General features: G+C 49.6%; 1 protein-coding gene across 3 annotated transcripts in view; it reads right to left on the bottom strand.

The window, feature by feature from the left end:
* SH3YL1 (SH3 and SYLF domain containing 1) overlaps positions 1–27,295 on the bottom strand; it is a 779,762-nt gene that overhangs the window by 445,703 nt on the left and 306,764 nt on the right. For all 3 annotated transcript variants that reach the window (XM_069606061.1, XM_069606062.1, XM_069606060.1), the window contains exon 6: positions 1,730–1,858. In XM_069606061.1, coding sequence (XP_069462162.1) covers positions 1,730–1,858 — 129 coding nt within the window. The remainder of the gene's footprint in view (positions 1–1,729; positions 1,859–27,295) is intronic.

Raw genomic sequence — 27,295 nt, 5'->3', positions numbered from 1 at the left:
CTACTCCATGGCACTTTCCTTGTTCAAGCCTCCCGGATGAGTCGGCCGCATGCCCCGCAGGCCGGGCCACGTAGTGCAGTCGGAGGAGGCAGGCTCTGGGGGGCCGCCTCAGAGAGGCGGTGGGCTGACTGCAGGGTCCTCCGTGGGCTATGGCTCAGGCTCTGGGGGGCACGACACCTCCAAAGGGGTAGCAGGTGGGTCCAGGGGCGCCGGCGGGGGCTAAAGGAATCTGAGGATTCAAAAGAGATCCGCGAGGGTCAGCACCGGGCCGGGCACCCAGTTGGGGCTCAATTCGGGAAGCGACTGCCGCCAAGGAGTCGCTTGATGGTACATCGCTATTGGGAACCGCGGGTGAGCCCGGAAGGACTTCAGTGAGCAGGGGCAAACCAAGGGCCAACTTGGGCGGCTAGCCACTCACAGAGACTGGGCCGATGCGGCACGCCTGCCATTTTGGTGCTGCCTGGTGGTCGCCGATGGCGGGCAGCTCTGCTGCGTTTTCGGGGATCCCCTTTACGTTTTGGGCCAGGGTTGCAGGCAATCAGTCCTCTAACCCTCCGCCATCCAGATCGAACGTTCAGTAGGTTGAGCCATAGCTGGAACTGGTGTAATTCAAGAGATGCTGCGGTTCCAATGCGGAGGCCATTAAAGGAGCAGCCAAATCACTGGCTCTCCAGACCCCACCCCCACACATACATTTTCTTAAAGCAGCAGCGCCAATATCCGTTCTGATGCCCACTTTGGTATCGGCTCTGGTATCAGTTCCAAATACATGTTTTGTTAATGCTGTATTTAAAAAGGACTTAAAAGGGCTTCCTGCTATGCAGCTCCAATTTTCAAGACCACTGCCAGAAGAAATAGGCACCGGAACAAACGCACATTATTTCACAGAGAGGCTGCAGCAAGACTGCTTCCTTGGGCATCTGGACAGCAGCAATGCAGGCACCCCCTGCACTTTCCACAGAAGTCTAAGCACTCATAAGAAAAGGACTGTAAGTATGCAAAGTGTGCCAACAACAAGGCAGTCAGGAATGCAGGAGTCACCTTACTGCACCACAGAGCACAAGCTCCTCAGGAGAGGTCACAGACAGTGCCATAGGGCCCCACGATACTCTGAATACTTGCAACCCGTCAGGTGTTCTGGTACCGGGCTAAGTCAAGTCTCCAGAGCACCACTTCTGCCCTGCTTCTCAGGGGAAGCTCATCTGCCTCACGCGCTCTGGAGAGTGAGAGGAAATGACCTCACAGCATCAGCTGCACCTCCTCCTCCACTGCTCAGTTACAGTTACTCAATGAGGCCCATGTACCTATCCATAATATTAAGATACTTTCCAGACGATAATCACATTTAAAGTGTTTAATTGACTCAAATTTAGAAAAAAGCTATTCTCAAAATGAAAAATACATTTTTTAGCATATACATGACATTTATGATATTTGAAAATAAGGTTGATTTTGAAAAGGAAACGCATTTTGTAAAATGAATTTCAAGAGCTAATATAAAAGTTTTATGTGAACCTATATTGTTGTACTTTAATAGTCGTTCTATTGCCTCTAGCCATCTTTAAGGAGAATTAAACTTCAAAAGGTATGATTTGTAGCGATCATAAGCAATCTCCTTTATCTTGTAGTTATCGGGTAGTTTGTAATTGTACAAAACTGTCAATGCATTATGCAGAACTTTGCTTAAGTTAACGTATAAAAAACAATTGTGATTCTAGTATGGACTTACTTTCGATTTGTTTCCTTTCTTTCAATTAATCCAGATCCTTCGAGTGATATTCCAGCAAAAAGTCCACGAGATTTGCAATATGTGTAAATGGCAGCAGAGCTTCGAATGGCAACGTCCCCCTCTAAATTTCTAAAGAGATTATTCAATTACACAATGTTCAAAGTAGATCACCCACCATTTACACACTATAGACATTAATACAGACTGAATGCTAATGTATATTCAGTTATTGTGGTAGATACAATTTTTTCATATTTATCGGCTAAATAGATCTTTGATAATTCTATTTTGGATAGCAGTTTCCATGGATTGAAATAAAGGCTTGATGGGTATGGACCAAATGAAGATCTAGGTATCATGTAGTAATCACTGAGCAAGAGCTATCCTGGGAGAACCAAAAAATTCACAAATCTAACCCTCAGATAAGATGCAAAGTATAACTTTCTGTCCATGTTATGTTTTCAAAGTCTTTTAGAGGTTCTTAATGAACCTTTATGGACATTCTCAAAATACAGAGTTCATGTCGCCAGCTGGGTGAAGGAGTAAAAAGTATCTCATGGTAGAGTGTGCAGCTAATCAGTATGCTCCAGGCAACACAAAAACTAGAAAAGAGTGAACATACCTTTTTAATTACGAAATTGGCTAAACATTACTGGATTACACACTGTACCAAGAGGAAAAAAGTCAGCATCTGAAATTATTCTCAGAATGAACAATTGATATTAGATGAGCAAGGTTTAATCTTACCTGATGTTACAGCAAGTTCACAACATCAGCTCACCTGTCATTGCATCCTTTTAAAATACATACATAATAATCTACTGGACCGTTCACATGTGAGAGGACAAGGGCATGTTTCGTGTACTCAAGTCATTTTTGAGAAAAATAAATATGAACTCCACTTTCTTCACTGCACGAATGAGTTCACTGTTGTGACAAGGCAGCCCTTCTAAGGGCGGGCACCTGTCTCATTAGAGCTGTGAGGGGGTCAAGAGTAAGAGTCAGACTAGGTTGCTATAGACTTATTTAATAAACAAAACAAAAGGGGGTTGGATGAATTCCTATCTTTCCCCCGACGCTACGAGGGGTATCCCTGCCTCAACAAAACGAACTACGGTTACTCAGAATGGAGTCCTCTATCCTGTGTCCAAAGCCCTAACCTGACCCTCACATGCTAAACCTAATACAGTTTGAAAAGAGCAAAGTATCTTTAGCTGCCACCTGCAATTCTTCTCCAGCTGTTCAAAGTAAAGTTCCAAAAGGTGCAAATAAATGAATCAAAGTTCCATCCACTTCAGGAGAGGTTTTCTCCACCAGATTGCTATCACGTTGTCAGTTCTTTGCAATTAATACAGTTCACCATTAGTTTTCATTCTTCACCAGGTGTACTCTCCTGTCAAAACTTTGTACCAATTCCATACAAAAATAAAATGTCAAGACCTTCATTGGGTTTTACCTTTCCTCTGGATATAATATTCTCTACTTTTAAAGGGGTACGGGCCTTCCATTTATTATCTTCATACACAGTTTTTCATTTGCTTCTACTTGGTTCCTGGTATACTCTTCTGTCAGGACTCTGTGACACTTTAATTCACAGTTCAGAGATGTTCCCTTCACTCTGAATTGTACTTTCCATATCTTCTCTTTGCACAATACACAATTGTGTGCAAGTCCGAGACCCGTACTTTCCGTGCCCGGTACACTTCCTTGCCAAGTCTTTCCAAATTATTATATGTACTTCTATCCAAGTTACCATGTATATTGGCTTTAGATTCAACTTGCTTTCCGATCTTACAGTGGATCTCAGTCTCTTTCCATACAGGTCTTGGGCCTTTACACACGGTCCCAGAGTTCCTATCTCCTTGTTCGAACTTCCCCAGCTTCTATTTGGTAGTCTTTCCAGTACGAGGTAGACCGGACAAAGCACCCCGGCTTCCCAACCCTTCTGTGCAGGCTCTCGGGCACGCACATCCCTTCAACGCACTCATGCATCTCTCCCACTACCTTCGTCCCCTCACCTACCCTGCCCTCTCCCTAAAGCAAGGTCTATAAATTGCACATGCAGCTGATGTCAGGGACCTCCTTGCCATTACGGAAACATGGCTACATCCCGCTGCAGGGCCTGCTCTCTCCATTGCTATTCCCACTGGCTACACAATCCTCCGTTGCAACCGCCTTTTAAACAAAAGTGGCAGAGGAGCACTCATCTACCCTTACCATCAGAACCCTTTCCACGCCCCCCCAACCCGTCACTTTCTCTGTGCTAAGCACTCTCTATCCCCTACCACCGCCATCACCCTTCAAATTGTCTACTGCCTTCAGGGCCCCTCCAAAACGTTTGTTGATGACCATGTATAGATCCTAAGAACCAACATGAAACCAGCCTCCAAGATACTCCTCATAGGAGACCTTAACTTGGGATTCAGTGACAAAGAAACCCTCTCTCTTGCCAACTCCTTTGACTCCTTAGGATTCATAGAACACCCTATCAAGCCCAACGCACTCACTAGGCAGAACCTTAGACTGGCTCGCTGACCTCAACTGCAAAACCATCATCACATCCAGCACCCCACACCCATGGACCGACCATCACATCATCACCTTTAACATGCCCTCAGCCCCGCCACAGACCAATCACCATATCCCCACTGCCACCCGCGCTCACACGATGCGCTCGCAACCTCACCAAGGAGCACCAGCTACCCCTGCTAACGGCAGACTACACTCTCCCATCTCCTACCACCTTCTAACCCCACTGCTTTGGTCGACCTCTACAACGCTAGCATGTTATCAGCAGTCGTCTGCATTGCCCTGCTCAAACCCCGCAGGTTCAAACTAACAGCTAGCAGCTCACAAAAACTCTTGGTTCACCCCCAGCCTTCAAACGTTACAAGCTGTATTTTAATTAGCAAAGTATGCTTTGCAGGTGCATAAACTCACTGAGCTAACCACACTGCATATTAGGCAGTTAGCCTGCTGCATTGGGTAATAGGGGTGATGGTTTATACGAGGAGTGTACTGAATGCTGGCAATCTTAGAACATGCTTTCTCATATGGTGACTTAGCAGTGCTTAGGCGCCTATTTTGCTGAGCTACATATAAAAAGAAAAGCAGAAACATGTTCACTAGGGGTTCATCGCAATACATGTATTCGGTTTTGCGTGAAACACTTTGCTTTCTCAAGAGCTTTGCCATTCACTATAACAATTACGCCTTGGCACGAGAAAAGTACATACTGACCCTGGCACGGATAACAAATTCCTGAGAGGCGCTTCCCAAATTTGTAACTGGATTCCGAGTTGGGAGGGGGAAGAGGGATTTGATTAGATGCAGCCTTGGGGTTTTTACACAAGAAAACATTGTTCACTGAAAGTTCAAGAAAGGTTACATCACCTTGAGGACAGGCCCACCTGATAAAAGGTTTGCACTCCAGGGAGGAGGAGGGGGGGGGGGTACTCATCCATGGGCTTTACTCTGTGCACATATAAGGCGCCCGGAAGCCGACAGAATGTTCCTGTACAGAGGTCCTTAGCCAGTCATATCTCACCTACGTGCTGACTCCAGAGAGAGTCAAAGGCCAGTCCAAGAGGGGACACAGAGCCAGTCCTAGGCTGAATGGGTCCTAGATGTGACGTTTTTGAATAACTAGGAACATAACACTTTACTTTGTGCTCTGTGCACATGTGATTTATAACTTGCATTCTTTCCATTTTACTAAATTTGCTGCCCATTTATATTATCTGCTCATTGTTGAATAAATGCAGGCATATTTGCATCTGGCTTAGTTTTTTCCAGAGTGAGCTTATTGTGTGCTATGAAGTTCGAACCTGAAAGGGGAGGGAGGATGTTATATTGTATTTGGGCTGGTCCTAGGAACAAGCTCACACCCTTCATGTTACACTTGGTGTTGTCTTTGTGGATTTGTGGTCACAATGCCATTCTGGAAAAAACAGGGAAAAAAGCTGAGCACAATGATGAGGGAGGTGTCCCCCGACACATACCTGGTTGGCCGGTTACTAATTCATGGTCATCCGTGACAGATTATTTGCATCGGCTCTCAGTACTGATGGCTTCGGACAAGCTAGAAAACGAGGGAAAAGTAAAAGGGAGCAGATTGCGGCAGGCAAAATGGGCTGTCGTTTCTGCAGGTGCTCTGGAAAATGCATGAGAAATTGCTTAAGGAAGCACAGATTCGAAAATTAAGTGATGAGATTTCCTTGCTCAAAGAACAAATTATAATGAAGGACATGCTCGAGTCATCAGTAAAACGGGTTGACCTAATGGAAGATAAGTGTGCTTCCCTGGCTGTGCATGTTGCTACACACACACGTAGGCAGAAGAGAAGTACTTCTTCAAAAGTAAGAATTCGAGCACTGATTAGGAAAGGTAATTGGTATCCAAATGTATGGTCGGTGATGTACGTGACAGTGAGTTAGAACAGACTTAACTGGGATGAGCAGCTAGAAGAACAAGTTACTTTCTTACCTGGTAACGTTCTTTCGATGGGATGTTCCAACGGCGTATTCCACATCTATGACAGGTAATCACCACAGCTGTGCTCCTTGGAATATTTTCGCCGTCTGCGTCCTGCGTCGATGACATCGATGCAATGTCCTTGAGGGCCTCCGTCGAGCGAAAGTCACCGTATATTATAAGTAGGACGCACGACGGCCGTAGCCTCAGTTGTAGTTTTTTCCAAGAACGTGTGGCACCAATCTTCTGCCAGTATGACTACAGAAAGCCTTGCGTAAACAGAAGCTGCAATCGCATAAGAAATTCTGTAGAGGGGCAGGCTGGGAGGGTACGATGTGGAACACGTCGTCGGAACATCCCATCGAAAGAACGTTACCAGGTAAGAAAGTAACTTGTTCATCAAAGGGATTGTTCCTCCGACGTATTCCACATCTATGACAGACTCCCAAAGCAGTACCAACATAAGGAAGTGGGAAAAGAATTTAGAATGCCCAATTAAATTGCAGAATAGAGGACCGCCTTGCCAAATCTTGCCCATGGATAGTATCCAGGGAGTAATGTTTTACAAAAGTATGGACAGAGGCCCATGTGGCTGCTTCACAAATGTTCGAATGGGAACACCCCTTTGCAGGGCAGTAGAGGCAGCCACACCTCTAGTAGAATGGGCATGTAAGCCTACCGGAGGGTCCTTACCCGCCAAGCGGTAACATTCAGAAATTGTCAAGATAATCCATCTAGACAAAGTCTGTTTAGTAACAGCTTGTCCCAAACGCCTTCCAGCGTATCCTACAAAGAGCTGATCGTCCACTATGACCCGGGACATGCGTAAGATGTAGAAACTTAAAGCTCTCCTAGGATCCAACCTATGGAGCCTCTCCTCTTCCTTACCAGGATGCGGAGGAGGATAGAACACCGGAAGAATGACCTTCTGGCTTAAATGAAATTCCGAAACATCGGAAAAGGACGACGAACCCTAAGGACAACCCTGTCCTTATGGAACACTGTGAAGGGTGGCTTAACGGAAAGTGCCTGCAACTCACTCACCCTGCAAGCGGAAGTGACCGCAACTAAAAATACAGTTTTCAAGGTCAACAGTCTCAAAGGACAAGAATGTAAAGGCTCAAACGGAGCTCCCATTAGGAAATTTAGAACCAGGTTCAAATCCCAACCGGGCACCTGGAAAGGTGACGGTGGGAACACACTAGTGAGCCCTTTCAGAAACTGAGAAATCAAAGGAATTTTAAAATAAGAACACTCCTCAGACGAGCGCTTAAATATGGACAGCGCCGCCAGGCAACCTTTAATGGTACCCCCTTGCAGGCCCTTGTGGGCTAACGAAAAGCAAAAAAGACAGAACCACAGGAATGGCACATGAAAAAGGATCCACATTCTTAACCCTGCACCAGTTACAGAACTTTCTCCAACGGCAACGGTACAGGGACTTTGTTGCAGGCGTTCTGGCCGAAAGCATCACCTCCATCACATCTTGAGGGAGGTCCCAATCCTTATACCTCAACCTTTCAGAAGCCAAGCATGAAGCTTGAGGGACTTGACCTCTGGATGGAGTACCTGACCCCCTCCCTTGAGAGCAGATCGTCTCGGTAGGGAAGATGTCGTGGAGGGCAGATGGGCATGTCGAGAAGGTCCGGGTACTACGTTTTCCTGGCCCATTGCTGGAGCAATGAGGATCATTCGGGAACCGAACCTCCGTAACCTCCGCAGCACTTGCGTTGCAGAATGATGGGACTGGAGGAAACGCGTACAGCAGTGGGAAGGACCACTCCACTACGAACCCGTCCCCTAAAGCTCCTCTTGGAGGAAATTCCCACGAGCAGAATCTTTTGCACTTCCGGGTTGACACTTGTGGCGAAGAGATCCACTTGTGGGGTCCCCCAAAGGGCAAAGATCTCCAGGAGAATCTCCTGAGCCAGCTCCCACTCGTGAGAGACCGTGCTCAGAGCATCCGCCGCCGTGTTTTCGTCTCCGGCCAGATGAACTGCCAAGATCGAAATTTCCTGCTGGATGGCCCAGAACCAGCGCTGCATCGCCTCTCTACACAGAGGGAGAGACCCTGCCCTCCCCCCTTTTTGTTGAGGTAGTGCATGGCCACTGTATTGTCCGTCAGAATCAGGACATTCTTCCCCTGCACAGACAGCTGAAAAGCCTTCAGGGCTAGCCTGATGGCCCTCAGCTCCAACAGATTGATATGGAGTCTGGACTCCGACGGAGACCAACGACCGTTGACTGTCAACTCGTTGGCATGAGCTTCCCATCCCGTGAGGTATGCGTCCGTCACGATAGTCAACACCGGCCAGGGTAGCCAAAATGGAGCCCCCTTAATCAGATTGCCCACCACAGAAGATCCTGGGCGACTGAGGGCGGCACCTGAATGGGATCCGACATCCTGCCGGAGGACTGTGACCACTGCATCTTGAGAGCAGACTGCAGAAATCTCATCCGCAGCCTGGCCTCTGGCACCAGGAGAATGCAGGATGCCAGGAGGCCAAGCAACCTCAAGAACTCAAACGCCGGGAGACTCTGGGCATGTTGAAACTTGTTCGCCATCTGTAGAATGTGATGAGCCCTCACCTGGGGAGGAAAACACAGCCCCAGGGATGTGTCGAGCACTGCTCTGATGTACCAGAGCCGCTGGGTAGGTGTCAAGTGGGACTTCTTTAAATTGAGGGAGAAGCCCAGCCTGTGAAGGGAGTGGCAGGTGACTGACAGATGATCCAGGACTTGCTCGGGAGAGCGCGTCCTGATCAACCAATCGTCCAGGTAGGGGTAGACGTGAATACCTCCCTTTCCTGAGATACGCTGCCGCCACCACCACCAGGAGCTTGGTGAAGACCCTCGGGGTGTAGGTCAATCCGTACGGCAGGACCAGAAACTGAAAGTGCGAGTCGCCAACCGCGAATCTCCGGTACTTCTTGTGCTTGGGATGAATCGGCACATGAAAGTAAGCGTCCTTGAGGTCGAGAGACACCAACCAGTCCTGAAGTTGAAGGGCCTGGAGGACTTGAGAAAGAGTAACCATCTTGACTTGTCCTTCCTGAGGAGCTTGTTCAAACCACGCAGGTCCATGATGGGTCTCAATCCCCCGTTTCATCGGGATCAAAAAATGCGGCGAATACCATCCCTTGTTCCTCTCCGCTACAGGCACCAGTTCTATGGTGCCTTTCTGCAGCAGGGATTTGATTTCCTGCGCAAGGAGCGGATCCGGACTCTTCAAAGAGAGATTCCCTGGTGGCCTCTGCCGAAAAGGAAGACAGTAGCCGTAGGCTACAATCTCCAGAACCGAAGCTGCGCCAGCCTTCCCCCAACCGGCGAACCATGGGACATGGCCTCATGACTGAGCTGAAGCGGATGCGGCAGTGCCTGAGGGCAAAGAGGCAACTGCTCGAGCGGACTTGGCACCTCGAGTACCCTGTTTACCACCTCTGGTACTCCTACGTTGGCCCCTTTGACTGGCTGCTCCCCTCATTCTACCAAAAGACGAGCAGTATCGAAAGGAACCTCCCCTCCGTTGCTGTCCCCTAGGACGAAAAGACAGAGGTTGGCGGAATGCAGTGCTCAGCGACTTTGCTGCAGCCTTTGAGGTCTGCAACCTCTCAAGGCTCTCATCAGCCCTGCTGCCAAAAAGATGTACACCATCAAAGGGCATGTTGAGAAGCCGTGCTTGTACGTCAGGAGCAAACCCTGACTTCCGCAACCATGCAAATCTGTGCATCACGGTGCTCGCCGCCATGGACCGGCTGACACAGTCTGCCATGTCCAGACCCGACTGAATGGATTCACACATGGCATCCTTGCCATCCTGAACGAGCGCAAGAAAACCCTCCCGTTCACCCCCTTATGGAATATGTTCAGCTGCCAAAGACACACAATTCCACCGAGTGTGAGTGAAACGTGCTAAGGCACACACGGAGTTGGCTGCCTTTAAAGCCATACCCCTGAAGAAAACACTTTCTTTGGCCAGCCATCAAAGCGTTTGTCGTCCCTATCAGGAGGGATGGTAGGGTACGACGCCTGCTTTGCCGGGGCCGTCGCCGCTTGCACCACCAAACTCTCCGGAGTGGGGTGCGTCGTCAAGTAGCAGGGGTCGCTAATGGCTGGACAGTATTTTTCACCAACGACTTGCTCACTGCCGGGAGACTCTCCGGAGCAGTCCAAGCCGCTGCCACCCTTCTCTGTAAAGCCATAAGAAATGGCAGCACCGGGTCAGTGAGTGGACATTGTTCAGGGATATCTGCAGAAAATCCACTGGTAGCACAGACCACCCCAAGTACTGCGTCACCCTCGACATGAGGCGCCTGTACGAATATTCAGCATGCGTACCAGCTTAGGCCTACCAAACTCGACCTCCGGGGAGGTATCAAGACCACTGGCGTTGTGCAAAGACTGGCGCAGGTCTTCCAACTGGCTATGACCAGATAACAGGTCGTCAGGAACCTCATCAGGTACCAAACCTTCCTCAGACATATAATCCAGAGGCTGGAATAAATCCCTGGATGAGGGCACAGAAAAAGGTTCAAATACAGGCCTCACTGACTTCTTCAGGGCCTTCGCTGAGTTTCCACCGATGCACGGGGTACCTCCGGTAAAGCCTCCACAAAAGGCATCAAGGGCTTCGACGGAATCGGCGTGGAGCGTGGCGCCGATGGCTTCAACACAGGCCTCAGGGCGGTGCCCCGAGCGTGTCCTTCGACGGACATGGCGCCGATGGCGTCAACGTCTTCTTAGAAGACCTCACAGGTTCCGCTGGTCTCGAGGGCGTCGAGGACCGGGACCTGGAGCGGGCATGGCTAGAGCGATCCACCTTGTCCGATCGGGACCTCGAATGCTCCAGATGATCGCACCGACCGCCCGAGGCCGAAGGCGTGCGACCGGTGGCCCTAGCACGTTCCCTGCCGGCTTCTTTTGAAGGCGCGGACGGAACGGAACCCTGCGATTGGAAAATCGCCATCATCTCCGTACAAAATGCATCCCATTCCGCAGGAGAGGAATGCTTGTTGGGACAAGCAACCCGCCGTCTGACGGAATCCTCGGACGAGGAAGGCGACCGGTGACGGCGCTTCTGCGAGTGCCTCGAGGAGGCAGAGGAATGGCGGGAACCACTCCGGGACCGAGACCCCCCTGGACTTACGGCGACGATGCAGAGAGTCGCCCCTCGAATCGTCGGTCGAAAGCCCAGCAGATTTTGACTTTCGGGGTTTGGAAACCCTACCTACAGTCTCACCTACTCTGTAGAATATATTTACCAAGCCCTTTTCGATGATCTGGATCATCTCAGTATCACCTACACCAACTATGCAGATGATACCCAGATCCTCCTTCCGCTTTCTGGAAATTATGGAAAGGATTTGGCCTTGCTAAATAGAGTATACATCATCATCCAGGCATGGATGGCCACTCATGGACTATGCCTGAATGATGATAAAACAGAGCTTATCATCCTAGGCACCACCTCCAGCCTAAAGAAACTGGGCCCGGCATACAATTCCTTCATGATTGATGGGAACAATATCACAGTCGGACAAGAGGTCAAAACACTGGGATTATACCTAGATTCTAATTTCTCCTTTAAAAGACAAGTGAGCTCCCTAGCATCTTCCACAGCATACACATGCAAATTAATCCGCTCAGCCAAACCATTTCTCTCGGACAATAGCTGCCTTACACTTGCCAGAGCCCTCATATTGTCCCGCCTTGACTACTGCAAGGCCCTCTACTTGGGATCATCCAAGGCCACTACCAGCAAGATACAAATCCTCCAGAACAACGCTCTTAGAGCAGCGCTGGGCATCTCTAGAAGAGAACACACAACAGGATTCAGCCAACAGAACAACTGGCTCTCCACTAATGACAAAATCCTCTCAAAAACGGCATCACTCACCCACAAAGCTCTCAACAATGCTGCCCCAACCTACCGTGTTAATAGGTTTCACAGACGATCTTCCTTAAGACCTGTAAGAATGGCATATAAAGACTGCCTATCCGTTCCCAACTACAAACATGCTACCATAGGGGGAAACGGCTTCCAGGTAAAAGCGGCCAAGTTGTGGAACTCCTTGCCTGCAAACCTCAGAATGGACCTGCCTTACCAAAACTTCCGCTCCAAGGTAGTTTCATGGCTGCAAACAGAGGCCCACTAGGACTATAAATGCTGCAACACCTGCACACACTCTATCCACGTGTGCCTACCTGTCTACTTGTACATAATGCCTGTCTACCTCACTGCTGCTTTGTATATAACATTGGTTTACCGTATTGTCCTACATATATGTATTCTTATGATGACTGCAACTAAGCTTCGAAAATTCTTGTAAATGGTGCGCCCTGATACCTCTGGGTACCCTTGCGCATTATAAATAAAACAAACAAACAAACAGTAAGCTTCTTCTTCCGCTCCCACAAGGCCTTCGACGTTAACGACTGGCAATCGTCACAGTCATCGGTGGCGTGGTCCTCGACGAGGCACCAGAGGCAGACGTCGTGCGGTCCGTAAGTGACATCTTGGAACCGCAGTCCCGTCACTTCTTGAATCCCGACCATGGGGTAGAAGAAGACAAAGACATGATATCTTCACAAACACCAAGTTCGAAGAACCGATAGAAGTAACAGAAGAAGCGAGGCGCGCCGAGATCTCCGAAGCAAACACGTTCATAGAAAAAACAGAACTGAGGCTACGGGCGTCGTGCATCCTACTTATAACATCCGGTGATGTCGGTCCGACGGAGGCCCTCGAGGACAGCGTATCAACATCATCGACGCAGACACCGAAAATGTTCCGAAGCAGCACAGATGTGGTGATTACCTGTCATTGATGTAGAATACGTCAGAGGAACCAATCCCTTCGACGTGACATTAGCAGAAATTGAGAATTCTGAGGGAGGAGAATTCACAGTAGAAATGTGGATACTCAGCACGGCTGTTAACCACAAATACATCAAAAGGCCAAGCTGGTGGCACCAACATTCAGAATACTGGCATTGTCTGGGATTTCACTCAGGTGGAGCTGTTAGACATTGCTAAGCTATTCAGACAGAAAGCAGGAGAACAGATTTTTAAATGGTTGCTCAGAAGATGAGATACCGGGGCAAATGGAATATTCTTATCAGCAGAAAAATTGTTAAATATGAGATCTATTACCACCAATGCAATGTTGGGTCAGATCATTTGAGGCACGTTAGGACAGCAAGGGATCATATTCATTGTTTAATTGGCTACAGACAGTTTTGACAACATTGTATGCAACTCCAATGGATATGGAGGAGACTTGGGTTGCATGGAAGTATTTGCCAGAAGCTACAGATCATCTTAGGGAAACAGGATTGCAGTGTGCAATGTACAGTGCCAATTTGGAAGGACTTGACATGGAAGTGTTTACAGCTGGCATGAGAGCGTGATTGTTACTAAATGCTCCTGGCAAAGAATAATTAATCAAAAAGGAATTCTATGCTTGGCAAATGGAGTGTGCCAAGTTGTTGGGATAAAGCAGTGTGGATTCAACGAAGCTGTTTGTGATGCTGGAAATGCATCAGGGGGACAGGGCCCCTGATTCCTTGTCCTTACTGCCTTTTATCGTGTGTTCTGTCATGTTTTCTGCCCAGGAGTCCATTTGGGACTCCTGGCAGTGCAGCTCTCTCTTTTGGTTTGGTGAACAGACCCATGGGATACCCTTATGGCACCCATGGGTAGGGGTACAACCCTGTGCCCCTAGTGTATGTTTTTGGGCACCTGTGGGTGGCCCACAGAGCAGGGTATGGGCTGGTGGCAGCTCCATGCTGAATTTGACAGGTGCTCTGGGTGTCCTCCATTTTGGGATACCCAGGCCCTGCCATTGGAATCAGTTGATTCCTGATAGGAAACAAGATGGCCCCTGTGGCCTCTTGCTTTCTATTGCCTGTTATCTTGTTTTTCCCAAAGTCCTGGGAAGCCCTGACTCTGTACCTTCCCCCTGACTGGCTGTTGGGTGGAAGTTCCATATATGGTGTTGTTGTGAAGGCCCAGCTAGACTGACTGGAGCCTTCCCAGTGACTGTATGTTATGGGTACCTCCTGGGGGTGGGACCTGGGTGAATGGAGTGTGTGACCAATATACACTCCTTGTTGTGGTTGTCTGGTTTCTGGCATATGAGACAAAGACTGAGACAGCCCTGCCCGAAACTGGCCTGAATGCAGTGTGTAGTGTTGAATGGCTGGGTACTTGTCCCAATCCACATTCCTTGTTGTGAGTGTCTGAAAGGGAGGAGTGTGGCCTGAATGCACTGTGTGCCTGATTGGCTGACTGACTGCATGAATGCCCTTCTGTGTGATTGGCTGCTGTGTGTGTGCCAGCAGTGTGGATGAGAGACAGAATAGTATATCTGGGGACCTCTCACCATTGGAAATCGTTCAGAAGCGTTCAGAAGCTGAGTCTCCACTCAAGAGTAACTGGAACTGCTGATCCTCGACGTCCAGCTGGAAGAAGAAGACTTGCTGCTGCATTTGCTTCGACAGATCTGAAGGTTGCCGAATTCGTCGAGGACTGACCCGAGAGAGGACCTGGTAAGGCGCCCTCTTCCCGTGCTCCGAGGGATCATCGAGCACCGCTCCATCTTCGCCGAAGCACCCTGGAAGACAGACCCTCGAAAGGCTGTCGACCTGAGACGGGACCGCCGAGGAGATCGAAGTGAAGCACCCGGACATCGACGCCGTCGAAGTCCATTGCCGTCGACCAGGGTTCGCAGGTTTGTGTAACCGCTGGAGGCCCGTCGAAGTTGTGTTGCCCAGCCGTGGGAACCACTTGACGCCGTGCCGCCGACGACCGGAGCCGTCCGCTCCTTTGCCTAAGAACATTCAATCGAAGGACTCCCTCGACCGCATCGTCGACCGCTTATCCTGCCGGAGAAAGTCGAGGACGACCAACGCGCCGAGGAGAAACCTGCCGGTGGGTTTCCCGCCACCCAACGACCTCAAAGACTCAGACGACCCGACGCCCTTGCTGGGCTTCCGTCTCTACAATCTTTGCGGTCCAGAACTATTGTCATCGAGGTGCCCCGCACACCTCCGCCTTGCAGGACGCCGACGCCCCGACGCCGACGAGCACCGCTCGGACGAAGCTGCCGCCTCTTCGACATCGTTCTACCTCGTTCGTCGACGGACGTTCGACGCCCCGTGCCTCCCGCTTGAAAGGGAAGGCATTCAAGAAGGGCCGTCGATTCCCCGTCGCCGAACCCCGAGTTCTTCGACGTTTCTCGACGCCTGTCGACGATCCGTGACTCCCGCTTGAAAGGGGGTCGCTCAAGAAGGATCCGTCGACGCCTCTTCGAAGGACTCGACTCCACCAGGTACATTGGGGGGGTAAAAAAATTGTAGGAGAGAATAAGACTATTGAACAACATATGGACTGGGCTTGTGTTAGATCTCTTTCTTTTACAGGTTGCCCAGGTGGGGGGGATCTCCACACAGAACGGTGTCTAGTGTTAGGGGCCAGTATTTTGCCTATTGTTCAACCACCTTATTTTCTCCCTTCTCTCTATTGCTGGTTTCACTTATAGATCTGTGTGACATTTTTGTAGAAGCACTTTAATGAGGTCTAATGTTAGTGGTACCACTTTAGAATTGTAGATATTTACCATTATTGATTTTCCTGAGCACAAGGTGCGCTATTGTGATAAGTGTACATAACCTTTGAATCAATTATATAAAGACTGTGTTTTCAGTAATACAGTGTGTGGACATTCCTTTGTGGGGGCTTGGGGAATACACTGTACTTAAGAACCAGCCTGCATCACCTCCTGAGAAGCTAGGCCTTGATTGCTCGTCCATTGCTACCATAATAGAGAATCTTGGCTGGGGTCTTCTGTGCCTCTCTTCTACCATATAGGGAGCAGAGGTACAGACACCCCCTACCGGTCTTTACAGCTGGTGGCAGCGGTGGGATGCTTATGGTTTTAAGAATCGGTGTATAACCGTGCCACTTACAAAATATCCACACTTTATCAGATTAAGGTTTGGGTGTGTACCAAATAACTGCATTACAAGCAATGGAGCCCATTGCAAATGGTAAATTGACTCGGATGAGCTTAGAGGCTCTCCAGAGTGCTTGTGAAGCCAGGGAGCTAGACTTTGTGGATAAGTCTAGGGCTGAGCTGATAGCTGCCCTGGTGGACTACCAGACGGATGGTGAAACTCTTGATGAAGGGGGGGATGCAACCAATGAGGACTCTGCCCCTGGGGTTGTCGCTGAATCTGTTTCTGGGAATGCCACCCTTCCTGCTGCCTCTGTTCCAAACCCCAGCAATTCCATGGAACTTGAGTTATTAAGGATGAAATTGGCCTTTGAATATCGCAAGTTGGAAATAGAAGCTGAGCTTAAGAAAGAGGAGCTGGCACAGCAAGTGGAACTCAAGAATAGGGATCTTGCGCTCAAAGACAAGGACACTGAATGTCAGAGAATCCAGCTAGAGAAAGCTAGAGTGGAGACTTCAGCTAAAACCAGTGAGAGTGTCAGGTCCCCAGCCACCAAGTTTATGAAAGATTTGGTTGGTGTATTTGTGGAGGGTTCAGATATCCTCCAATGGATTGAAGCGTTTGAAATGGCTTGTGCGATTCATGATGTAGATAAAAGAGATTGGGCTAAGTGTTTGTTAAGCAGAGTGCCTCAAACTGGATATGACTGTATTCTGAAGCTGGGTGTGGAAGAAAGGGGTCAGTATGAGTGTATGAAGGCTGTTTTGATTGCCAAGTTTGGCAAGACACCTACCCAATACCTTAGAAGGTTCAGGGATTTTAAGAAAAGAGAGAATGTGTCTTGGGTTGACTGGGTGAGTGCTGCGCACATGAACATGATGGGGTGGATCGATGGGTACAAGGTTAAGACTTTTGTTGAATTGTCCCACCTCTTGTTTTTTGAGCATTTTTCTGAAGCCTGTTCACCAGAGCTGCGTCAGTATGTGGCTGACCAGAACATTTTGGACCCCTTTAAGCTGGCTAGGTTGGCTGACAAGTGGGTCTCCCACCGGGTGTCCCCTAAGGACTCCAGTGGGAAGGACAAGGACAAAGAAAAGGGGACCTCTCAGAAAGCTGAGGAGTCCCAAAAGCAATCACAGTCGGGTAAACCAAGACCTTCCTCTCCTAAGACCCAAAAATCTAGTGGGGATAAGTCATCTGTGGGTGGGAATAAGAGTAGTGGTCCACCTGCTGCAAAGCAGGCTCCCAGTGGTTCCAGTACAGTACCCCGCACTCCTGGCACTTGTTGGGATTGTGGGGCTCTGGACCACAAAAGGGGTGACTCCAGGTGTAAAGGTAAGGCACTTGGAGTACAGGCTGTCAGCCTGACCTACCCTTACCCCGTGTCTGAGGTGGAGGCCACTGTCCTCCCCTCCTCTACCGGAATCACATTTGGTGCTCCGGTAGAGATTTCCTTAGTGTCCCTTGGGGCCTGGGACCAGTACGCGGAAGTACTGGCGACTATCCCACAGAACACCCGTAGGTTTTTGAGAAGTGTCCTCTTGAATGGCCAGCCTTCTACTGGCTTGAGAGACACTGGGGCAAGCATGACAGTGGTGGACAGGACCCTGCTCAAGCCAGAGGACTATGTAGGTGCTCCTCTGAGAACCACCAGATTAGCTGGTGGGCCTCCCAAATTATCGCCTGTAGCCTTAGTCACACTCATGATTAGAGACAAGACAGCGAAGCTTCCTGTCCTGGTTCAGGACAATGTCCCTGCTAACATTTTGTTAGGGAATGATCTAGTAGAGTTGGGGTTGATCTCGGATGGTCTTCCCATGACTGCTGCTGCAGTCACTAGGTCACAGGTGACACCGGGTCTGGCTGTGGGTCAGATACCCGAGCCAAAGGCGAGGCCTAAGGCAAGAAGGCGGAAGACCAAGAAGGCCACCTCTGTGGAGGGAGCACCTTCTCTTCCTGCTGCACCCATTGGGATCCATGCTCCGGACGGGCTGGGTCCAGTGGAAAACCCAAACTCAACTCCTTTGGGAGAAGAGGCAGAAGACTCTCCTGTGGGAGAGGTTCTCAACCCGGAGGATCATCCCGACCTTCAATGCTTGTTAGCTGAAGGGGGACCCTCCCGGGCAGACTTCTGTAGGGGACAGAGGGAGTGCCACTCTCTCGAGGGTCTGAGGAAACAGGCCCTGTCCCAGGCACAAGGAGAAGTGCCTAGGAATTTCCGGATTTATTGGGAGGGTGAGCTCCTTGTTAGTGAGCCCACTAAGCCTGAACCTGGTGCCCGCAAGAGGTTGGTGGTACCCCAGGTTTACAGGCCCTTCCTTCTGCAGTTGGCGCATGAGGTGCCCTTGGCTGGTCATCTTGGGACCAAGAAGACTAAGCAGAGGCTCTCTGCCCATTTCTACTGGCCACGGATGGGAGTAGAGGTGGAGTCCCACTGCAGGACCTGCCCCACTTGTCAGTTGTCTGGCAAGACTGGAGGCAGGGTCATTGCCCCACTGCAGCCGTTACCAGTGGTTGGCACACCATTTGAGAGGGTGGGCATCGACATCGTCGGTCCCCTTGACCCTCCCACTTCAGGTGGACATCGGTTCATCCTGGTCTTGGTAGATCATGCCACCAGGTACCCTGAGGCAATACCCCTTCGGACTGTTACTGCCAAGGTGGTTGCCAGGGCTCTCCTGGGCATTTTCACCCGTGTTGGATTCCCCAAGGAGGTTGTCTCTGACCGAGGATCCAACTTCATGTCTAGTTACATGAAAACCATGTGGAAAGAGTGCGGGGTAACCTACAAGTTCTCCACCTCTTACCACCCCCAGACCAATGGTCTGGTTGAGAGATTTAATAAAACTCTCAAGGGCATGCTAGGGGCTTTGGAAGAACCCCTACGGAGGAAATGGGATCTCCTCCTGCCATGCCTGCTGTTTGCTTACAGAGAGGTACCTCAAGAGGGTGTTGGTTTCAGCCCCTTTGAGTTACTCTTTGGACATCCCGTGAGGGGGCCCCTCGCCTTGATCCGAGAAGGCTTGGAAGCCACCCCTCCCGGTCCCGCCAAGCAAGTGGGGGACTATGTGTTAGGCCTCAGGCGGAGGATGACACAAATGATGGGTCAGGCAACAGCAAATCTCAAGGCCAGCCAGGAATTGAATAAGTACTGGCATGACCTTAAAGCTTCGCAAGTGGATTGGTCTCCGGGACAGGAAATCCTTGTGATGGAGCCTACCAAGCCTAGAGCTTTGGCAGACAAGTGGACTGGACCCTTCAGGATCATATCCAAGATGGGCGAAGTCAATTATCTGGTTGACATGGGAGCCTCTGGGGTAGCCCCCCAGGTATTCCATGTCAACAGGCTCAAGCCTTTCCACAGGCGAGCAGAGGTCTCATGTCTCTTGCTAGCTTCAGGGCAAGAAGAGGATGAGAGTGAGCCCCTTCCTGATTTGCTGCATAGCAACCCTCAGGATGGCTCAGTGGAGGGAGTACATCTCTCTCCAGATTTGACAACAGAGCAGCAGAGGGCCTGCAGGGCTTTGCTCCAGCAGTATGCCTCTCTGTTTTCACTGACACCGGGCCTTACACCGTGGTGTAAGCACGAAATTGACACTGGTGACAGTGTACCTGTCAAAAGCAGGTGCTACCGTATGTCAGATACCGTCAAGAACCACATCCAGGCTGAGGTCGCCAAGATGTTGGATCTGGGTGTTATTGAACCCTCAACCAGTCCCTGGTCCAGTCCAGTGGTCCTTGTCCCCAAGGCAAGTTCCCAGGCGGGTACCAAAGATTGGAGGTTCTGTGTGGACTACCGAGGAGTCAATGCCGTCACCAAAACTGACGCGCACCCATTGCCCAGGGCTGATGAGCTTGTGGACACCATAGGTGCTGCCAAGTTTGTGAGCACCTTTGACCTTACCTCAGGCTATTGGCAAATAGCTCTGACGGACCATGCCAAGGAAAAGACGGCTTTCTCAACACCTGAGGGACTCTACCAGTTTAGGGTTATGCCTTTTGGGTTGAAGAATGCCCCTGCCACCTTCCAGAGATTGGTCAACCATGCGCTCAGTGGGCTAGAAGCCTTTTGTGTGGCTTACTTAGACGACATTGCCGTCTACAGTTCCACCTGGGAAGAGCATTTGACACATCTGGATAAGGTGTTGCAGGCCTTGAGAAGGGCTAACCTCACTATCAAGGCCACCAAGTGCCAGATAGCTCAGGGGAAAGTTACCTATCTTGGTCATGAGGTAGGAGGGGGTCAAATCCAACCTCTCTCCAGTAAAGTACAGGATGTACAGAACTGGGAGACTCCCACTACTCAAACCCAGGTGAGAGCCTTTTTGGGCCTCACTGGGTACTATCGCAATTTCATGGCAGACTATGGAACCATAGCTGCACCCCTGACAGCTCTAACTTCACCCAAACAGCCTAGGAAGGTTAATTGGACCGAAGACTGTCAGAGGGCCTTTGATGGCTTGAAAGAAAGTCTGTGTAGGGCACCTGTGTTATGTGCGCCTGACTACAGCCGACCCTTTATCGTCCAGACGGATGCCTGCGACACCGGAATTGGAGCTGTCTTGTCCCAGTTAGATGACAAAGGGAGAGAACATCCTATCATATTCATCAGTAGACAACTCAAGGGTAGAGAACTTAGGTGGGCTACTGTTGAAAAGGAGTGTTTTAGCATAGTTTGGAGCCTTAGGCGTTTTAGGTCCTACCTTACGGGGTCTACCTTCAAGGTCCAAACAGATCATAAGCCCCTGAAGTGGCTTATGCAGATGAAGGGTGAGAATCCGAAATTGCTCAGGTGGTCCATTAGCCTGCAAGGGCTAGACTTCACCATAGAGCACAGACCAGGGAAGAGTCACGATAATGCAGATGGCCTTTCCAGAAGGTATGTTGACCGTCTGGATGAGGGTGTCTATCCCGTGGGAGATTAGACACCCTCCACCTCAGTCTGGGGGGGGCGACTGTGATGCTGGAAATGCATCAGGGGGACAGGGCCCCCGATTCCTTGTCCTTACTGCCTTTTATCGTGTGTTCTGTCATGTTTTCTGCCCAGGAGTCCATTTGGGACTCCTGGCAGTGCAGCTCTCTCTTTTGGTTTGGTGAACAGACCCATGGGATACCCTTATGGCACCCATGGGTAGGGGTACAACCCTGTGCCCCTAGTGTATGTTTTTGGGCTCCTGTGGGTGGCCCACAGAGCAGGGTATGGGCTGGTGGCAGCTCCATGCTGAATTTGACAGGTGCTCTGGGTGTCCTCCATTTTGGGATACCCAGGCCCTGCCATTGGAATCAGTTGATTCCTGATAGGAAACAAGATGGCCCCTGTGGCCTCTTGCTTTCTATTGCCTGTTATCTTGTTTTTCCCAAAGTCCTGGGAAGCCCTGACTCTGTACCTTCCCCCTGACTGGCTGTTGGGTGGAAGTTCCATATATGGTGTTGTTGTGAAGGCCCAGCTAGACTGACTGGAGCCTTCCCAGTGACTGTATGTTATGGGTACCTCCTGTGGGTGGGACCTGGGTGAATGGAGTGTGTGACCAATATACACTCCTTGTTGTGGTCGTCTGGTTTCTGGCATATGAGACAAAGACTGAGACAGCCCTGCCCGAAACTGGCCTGAATGCAGTGTGTAGTGTTGAATGGCTGGGTACTTGTCCCAATCCACATTCCTTGTTGTGAGTGTCTGAAAGGGAGGAGTGTGGCCTGAATGCACTGTGTGCCTGATTGGCTGACTGACTGCATGAATGCCCTTCTGTGTGATTGGCTGCTGTGTGTGTGCCAGCAGTGTGGATGAGAGACAGAATAGTATATCTGGGGACCTCTCACCATTGGAAATCGTTCAGAAGCGTTCAGAAGCTGAGTCTCCACTCAAGAGTAACTGGAACTGCTGATCCTCGACGTCCAGCTGGAAGAAGAAGACTTGCTGCTGCATTTGCTTCGACAGATCTGAAGGTTGCCGAATTCGTCGAGGACTGACCCGAGAGAGGACCTGGTAAGGCGCCCTCTTCCCGTGCTCCGAGGGATCATCGAGCACCGCTCCATCTTCGCCGAAGCACCCTGGAAGACAGACCCTCGAAAGGCTGTCGACCTGAGACGGGACCGCCGAGGAGATCGAAGTGAAGCACCCGGACATCGACGCCGTCGAAGTCCATTGCCGTCGACCAGGGTTCGCAGGTTTGTGTAACCGCTGGAGGCCCGTCGAAGTTGTGTTGCCCAGCCGTGGGAACCACTTGACGCCGTGCCGCCGACGACCGGAGCCGTCCGCTCCTTTGCCTAAGAACATTCAATCGAAGGACTCCCTCGACCGCATCGTCGACCGCTTATCCTGCCGGAGAAAGTCGAGGACGACCAACGCGCCGAGGAGAAACCTGCCGGTGGGTTTCCCGCCACCCAACGACCTCAAAGACTCGGACGACCCGACGCCCTTGCTGGGCTTCCGTCTCTACAATCTTTGCGGTCCAGAACTATTGTCATCGAGGTGCCCCGCACACCTCCGCCTTGCAGGACGCCGACGCCCCGACGCCGACTAGCACCGCTCGGACGAAGCTGCCGCCTCTTCGACATCGTTCTACCTCGTTCGTCGACGGACGTTCGACGCCCCGTGCCTCCCGCTTGAAAGGGAAGGCATTCAAGAAGGGCCGTCGATTCCCCGTCGCCGAACCCCGAGTTCTTCGACGTTTCTCGACGCCTGTCGACGATCCGTGACTCCCGCTTGAAAGGGGGTCGCTCAAGAAGGATCCGTCGACGCCTCTTCGAAGGACTCGACTCCACCAGGTACATTGGGGGGGTAAAAACATTGTAGGAGAGAATAAGACTATTGAACAACATATGGACTGGGCTTGTGTTAGATCTCTTTCTTTTACAGGTTGCCCAGGTGGGGGGATCTCCACACAGAACGGTGTCTAGTGTTAGGGGCCAGTATTTTGCCTATTGTTCAACCACCTTATTTTCTCCCTTCTCTCTATTGCTGGTTTCACTTATAGATCTGTGTGACATTTTTGTAGAAGCACTTTAATGAGGTCTAATGTTAGTGGTACCACTTTAGAATTGTAGATATTTACCATTATTGATTTTCCTGAGCACAAGGTGCGCTATTGTGATAAGTGTACATAACCTTTGAATCAATTATATAAAGACTGTGTTTTCAGTAATACAGTGTGTGGACATTCCTTTGTGGGGGCTTGGGGAATACACTGTACTTAAGAACCAGCCTGCATCACCTCCTGAGAAGCTAGGCCTTGATTGCTCGTCCATTGCTACCATAATAGAGAATCTTGGCTGGGGTCTTCTGTGCCTCTCTTCTACCATATAGGGAGCAGAGGTACAGACACCCCCTACCGGTCTTTACACTGTTCTTGTGAATTATCCAATGACAATTTTTAAGAACTACAGGGCTGAGAGGCCCAAAAGGAAAGAAAATTGAATAAGAAGGAAGCTAGGGAAAGGACACGACCATAGCCTACAACTTCCTCATTTGTGAGCATTTCTTTATTTCATCAGTTTTTGATTACCCGAGAGACTGGGAACTTTTCTGTTGGTTGGAACCACAATGAACACTTTACTTTTAGAAGAGATCATCCTTGCACAGTTGATTTAAGTTATTAGTGTTAGGGACAGAAGTAGACTTTTGAGAAATTACAGGGACAGACTTTTGCTTTGGACATTGACAATTTCCTTTGTTTTGGTTGAGGCAGGGAAAGAAACACCTTATAGTTTTATGGCAGAGGCATTTTTCCAACCTTTTCTTGAATAACAAAGTTTTCTGCCCAAAACCATGCCACCATTGTGTCCGGGTCTTACTTCTGCACCCTTACAGAAGGTTTGGAAATTCCTTTTCGATCAGAACACCAGATTATTTTAAACAAAAACAGATCTACACCTGTTTCAGGACATTCCAAGATTGAGGATATCTTCCAATGAAATAAAACAGGTGGATTTTATGTTGGTTACCAGTAATGACTAGGCGATGATTGATCTGTTTTCTAGACTGACTGCTGCTTTGTTATTGGAAGAAGTGGCCTCTTCCCCATCTATGGGCTACAATATTTACAAACCTTGTGAAAATAAAATAACGTCAACCCAGGACCAATCTCAATGTCGGCTGATTGCTAGAGATCATTATCCAAATGGCGAGCTGCAAATACAACCAAATATAAATTGTGTCAATCACTGGTGGATCTTTACGACCCATCCATCTATGTCGTCATTGTCCTGTGATGAGCCCAAGTGTCGGGGATAACATCCGATTTACATGGTGGTGGGCCAGTTACCAAGAAAGCTCTATGAGCTAAGGCTGTAACACCAGCTTCGTTCTCATCTTGTAAGTCAAGAGGCCATTCTCACTTTTGTAAATCGGACCTACACCTGAGTGATTATGATATCTTTCTACTTCAAGAAACTTGGCTGATAGATATGTATGTTTGATGGCTAGTAGTAAATTTTTTTGCCTGGTCTGAAAGGACATCCTTGCGGAGGCCTTTGGCTTGCAATTCATACATATCTCAATGTTATTTGTGAATAATGGCAAGCCATATTGCCTGTTAAATTATTTTGTCGAGACACCCATGCCCATTATAGTTGTGCATTTATGGTAATAAATATATGTTGAGTCCTCTTGGGGTGAAACTGGGTCATTAACTCCCTTACTCACATCATAGCGAGTTGGATCAAGGCGTTCATGGGGGAAGTCATACTATCTGGTGATTTCAATTCCACCTGCATCTGCTGTGACAAATCCAGAGATGTTTTCCCTTCTCCTGAGGGGGTAAGACCCTTCCCATGAGGCCAGGGAGGTGAGGCTGCTACCCGATAGTCCCCCTGGGGGTGGTACTCAACGGGTGGATCTCAGGGGGAGGGTTTCACCCTCTGGAATTCAGGGAGGACATAGTGGGTTAACACAGTATAGTGCACCCTCAACCACCTTTCTTTCCTCGCCTTCTTTTCTTTCTTCTGGTCCCACAAGTTCCTCCATATATTTTTGCTATAGCAGTGGTATCACTAGTATTGGGACGAGGAAGATCAGGACTGACTCCACTGAACTATTCCCTCAGTATACTGAGACGAGGAAGATGCTCTGGGCTAGAAGAAACGCCTTATACCATCGAATTGAGTAATTAGCTTTTTTCTTCCATGTAACATAAAAAGAGGAGAGGGACTAACAACATTGTCAGTCCCTCCCCCAAAGCACCACGAGGAAAGCAAGCACTGCATCGATGGAAGAGCTGGACCTGCAGCTACTGACCAGGACATGGTGAAAAGGAGAGACGGCCTCCCTACCTGCTTGGAAGAGGACCGAGGCGACAGAGGCTCCTGATGCGGAAGAGCGCATACAAAGATGGTCCAGCAGGTACCAGCAGCTGGGTCCCAGGAAGAGCTGGGGAGCCGTGTATGGCAATGCATGAACAGGAAACAGCATAAAAGAACCGCCGGAAAACGCAAGGAAGCCAGAGACAGAGGTGAGAGACTGGGAGCTCATACAGAAGGTACGGGGTGGCCTGGGGCCCTCAAGGGCACTACAGAAGCCAATGTAAAGGGATCTGGGACCCGAGAGAAAGACACACAAACAGGGGTCTCGGACCCGAGAGAGAAACCAATCTGAAGGGGTCTGGCACCCAGGATAAGAAAGCATAACGACAGGGTCAATGACTCTGTGGAGGAGAGACTGCATTCCTGGCAGGGAAGTGTACCGGGGATACTGTGAAGATTCAGTCAGGCATACCAAGGGGTCAAGGACCCAACCGTGCATGAGGACAAGGTCTTCCAACAAGCCCTCTTCTTCATCGCAGTACCTGGGTATGGTTGAATACCAGGTCTGTCCAAGTGAGTCACTTGACGGGCTCACCAGGGACGTGAGAAAGGATAGGGGAAGGAAAACATTCCCCCTACTTGTGAACTGTGTTCGTTTAGGAGAAAGGAGTCATTCTTCTGGACTCAAAGAGACTGCCCCAAGTTAGCTCATTCAAGTAAGGGATAGAAGTAGGATTTGGACACAGGACGGTGGACTTTTAAGTTAACAACACTCGGACAGCTCCTTCGTTTTTGTTGAGGCATATAAACCCCTCTTAGAGTTAGGGACAGATTGGTTTATGTAGTATGTGGCTGGGAGCATTGTGTAAACAGGCGTGACTGCTGATATTTCACTCGATTTTGCAATTGAAATTTTGTTTAAAGATCTTTACTTAACATCTAGGTAGTTTACCTTTCTCGTGTTTACATTGAACCTTTCTTCAAAGTTTGTGTTTGCCGTGTGATTTTATCCTTCCAATAAGGAAGGAAGCGTAGTCCCCGCAAAATACATTTCCCTGGTGGCCTAGCGGTTACTTAACTTCCCAATGGCGCATTAGTGGTGGCGCGTCCGCCAAGGCCAGGTTGCGCCAGTTCTCATCCGAGCTCGGACGTGCAGGACACGCTTCTACTGCGATAGGGGAGTCTCACTGAATTCTGCTGTCCCCTTCTTACGTTGGGGATATACCGACTCCTATTTTCGACTTTCGCTTGCGAGACCCGGAACAGACAGGGAGTCAGTGGCTAGCCACAGAACTACAGCTCGTTCCTACTATTCTACATAGATTCCATGCAGCCAAAAACTGCTGGCATCAGTCGTGGAGGCACTACCTCCTAGGTCCTGGCAGATAGTAACCAGGGCATTAGGCACCAAACACCCCAGGCATCTTATAGAGGCACAGACACACTGAAATGCCTCTTAACACTAGATCTCTAGTGAGGCATGCGACAGATGTCGCAGATTACATAATTGAGGAAAATATAGACCTATGCGCCCTCAGCGAAACCTGGCTGCATGCCGCAGCGGGTCCATCGCTACTCTTAGCAGTATGTAAGGGATTCAATATCCTCAGGGGAGATAGAATGGGAAAGGAGGTGGAATGGCACTTATCTTTAGGGATAATCTTGCTATCAGACATCTGCCTAACTGTGAAACTTTGGTAGTTAAAATTTAACTGAACCCCAATACCACACTGAAGGTATGCATTTTGAATCGTCCCCCTTCCACTATGCCAGACTTCACCATGAATCTGAGCGAACTTATCTCTGCCACCCTAAACCCAAATCACAAGTAGTCGCGGTTGGGGATTTCAACTTAGGGTTTCATGATCAAACAGACTCTCTGGCCAAAATAACAAAGAAC

Source organism: Ambystoma mexicanum, chromosome 4p (genome assembly GCF_040938575.1).
Source record: "Ambystoma mexicanum isolate Mex_15411 chromosome 4p, UKY_AmexF1_1, whole genome shotgun sequence".
Classification (NCBI taxonomy): Eukaryota; Metazoa; Chordata; class Amphibia; order Caudata; family Ambystomatidae; genus Ambystoma; species Ambystoma mexicanum.
The sequence above is the reverse complement of the archived record's forward strand: the minus strand, read 5'-3'. Positions and strand labels throughout refer to the sequence as shown.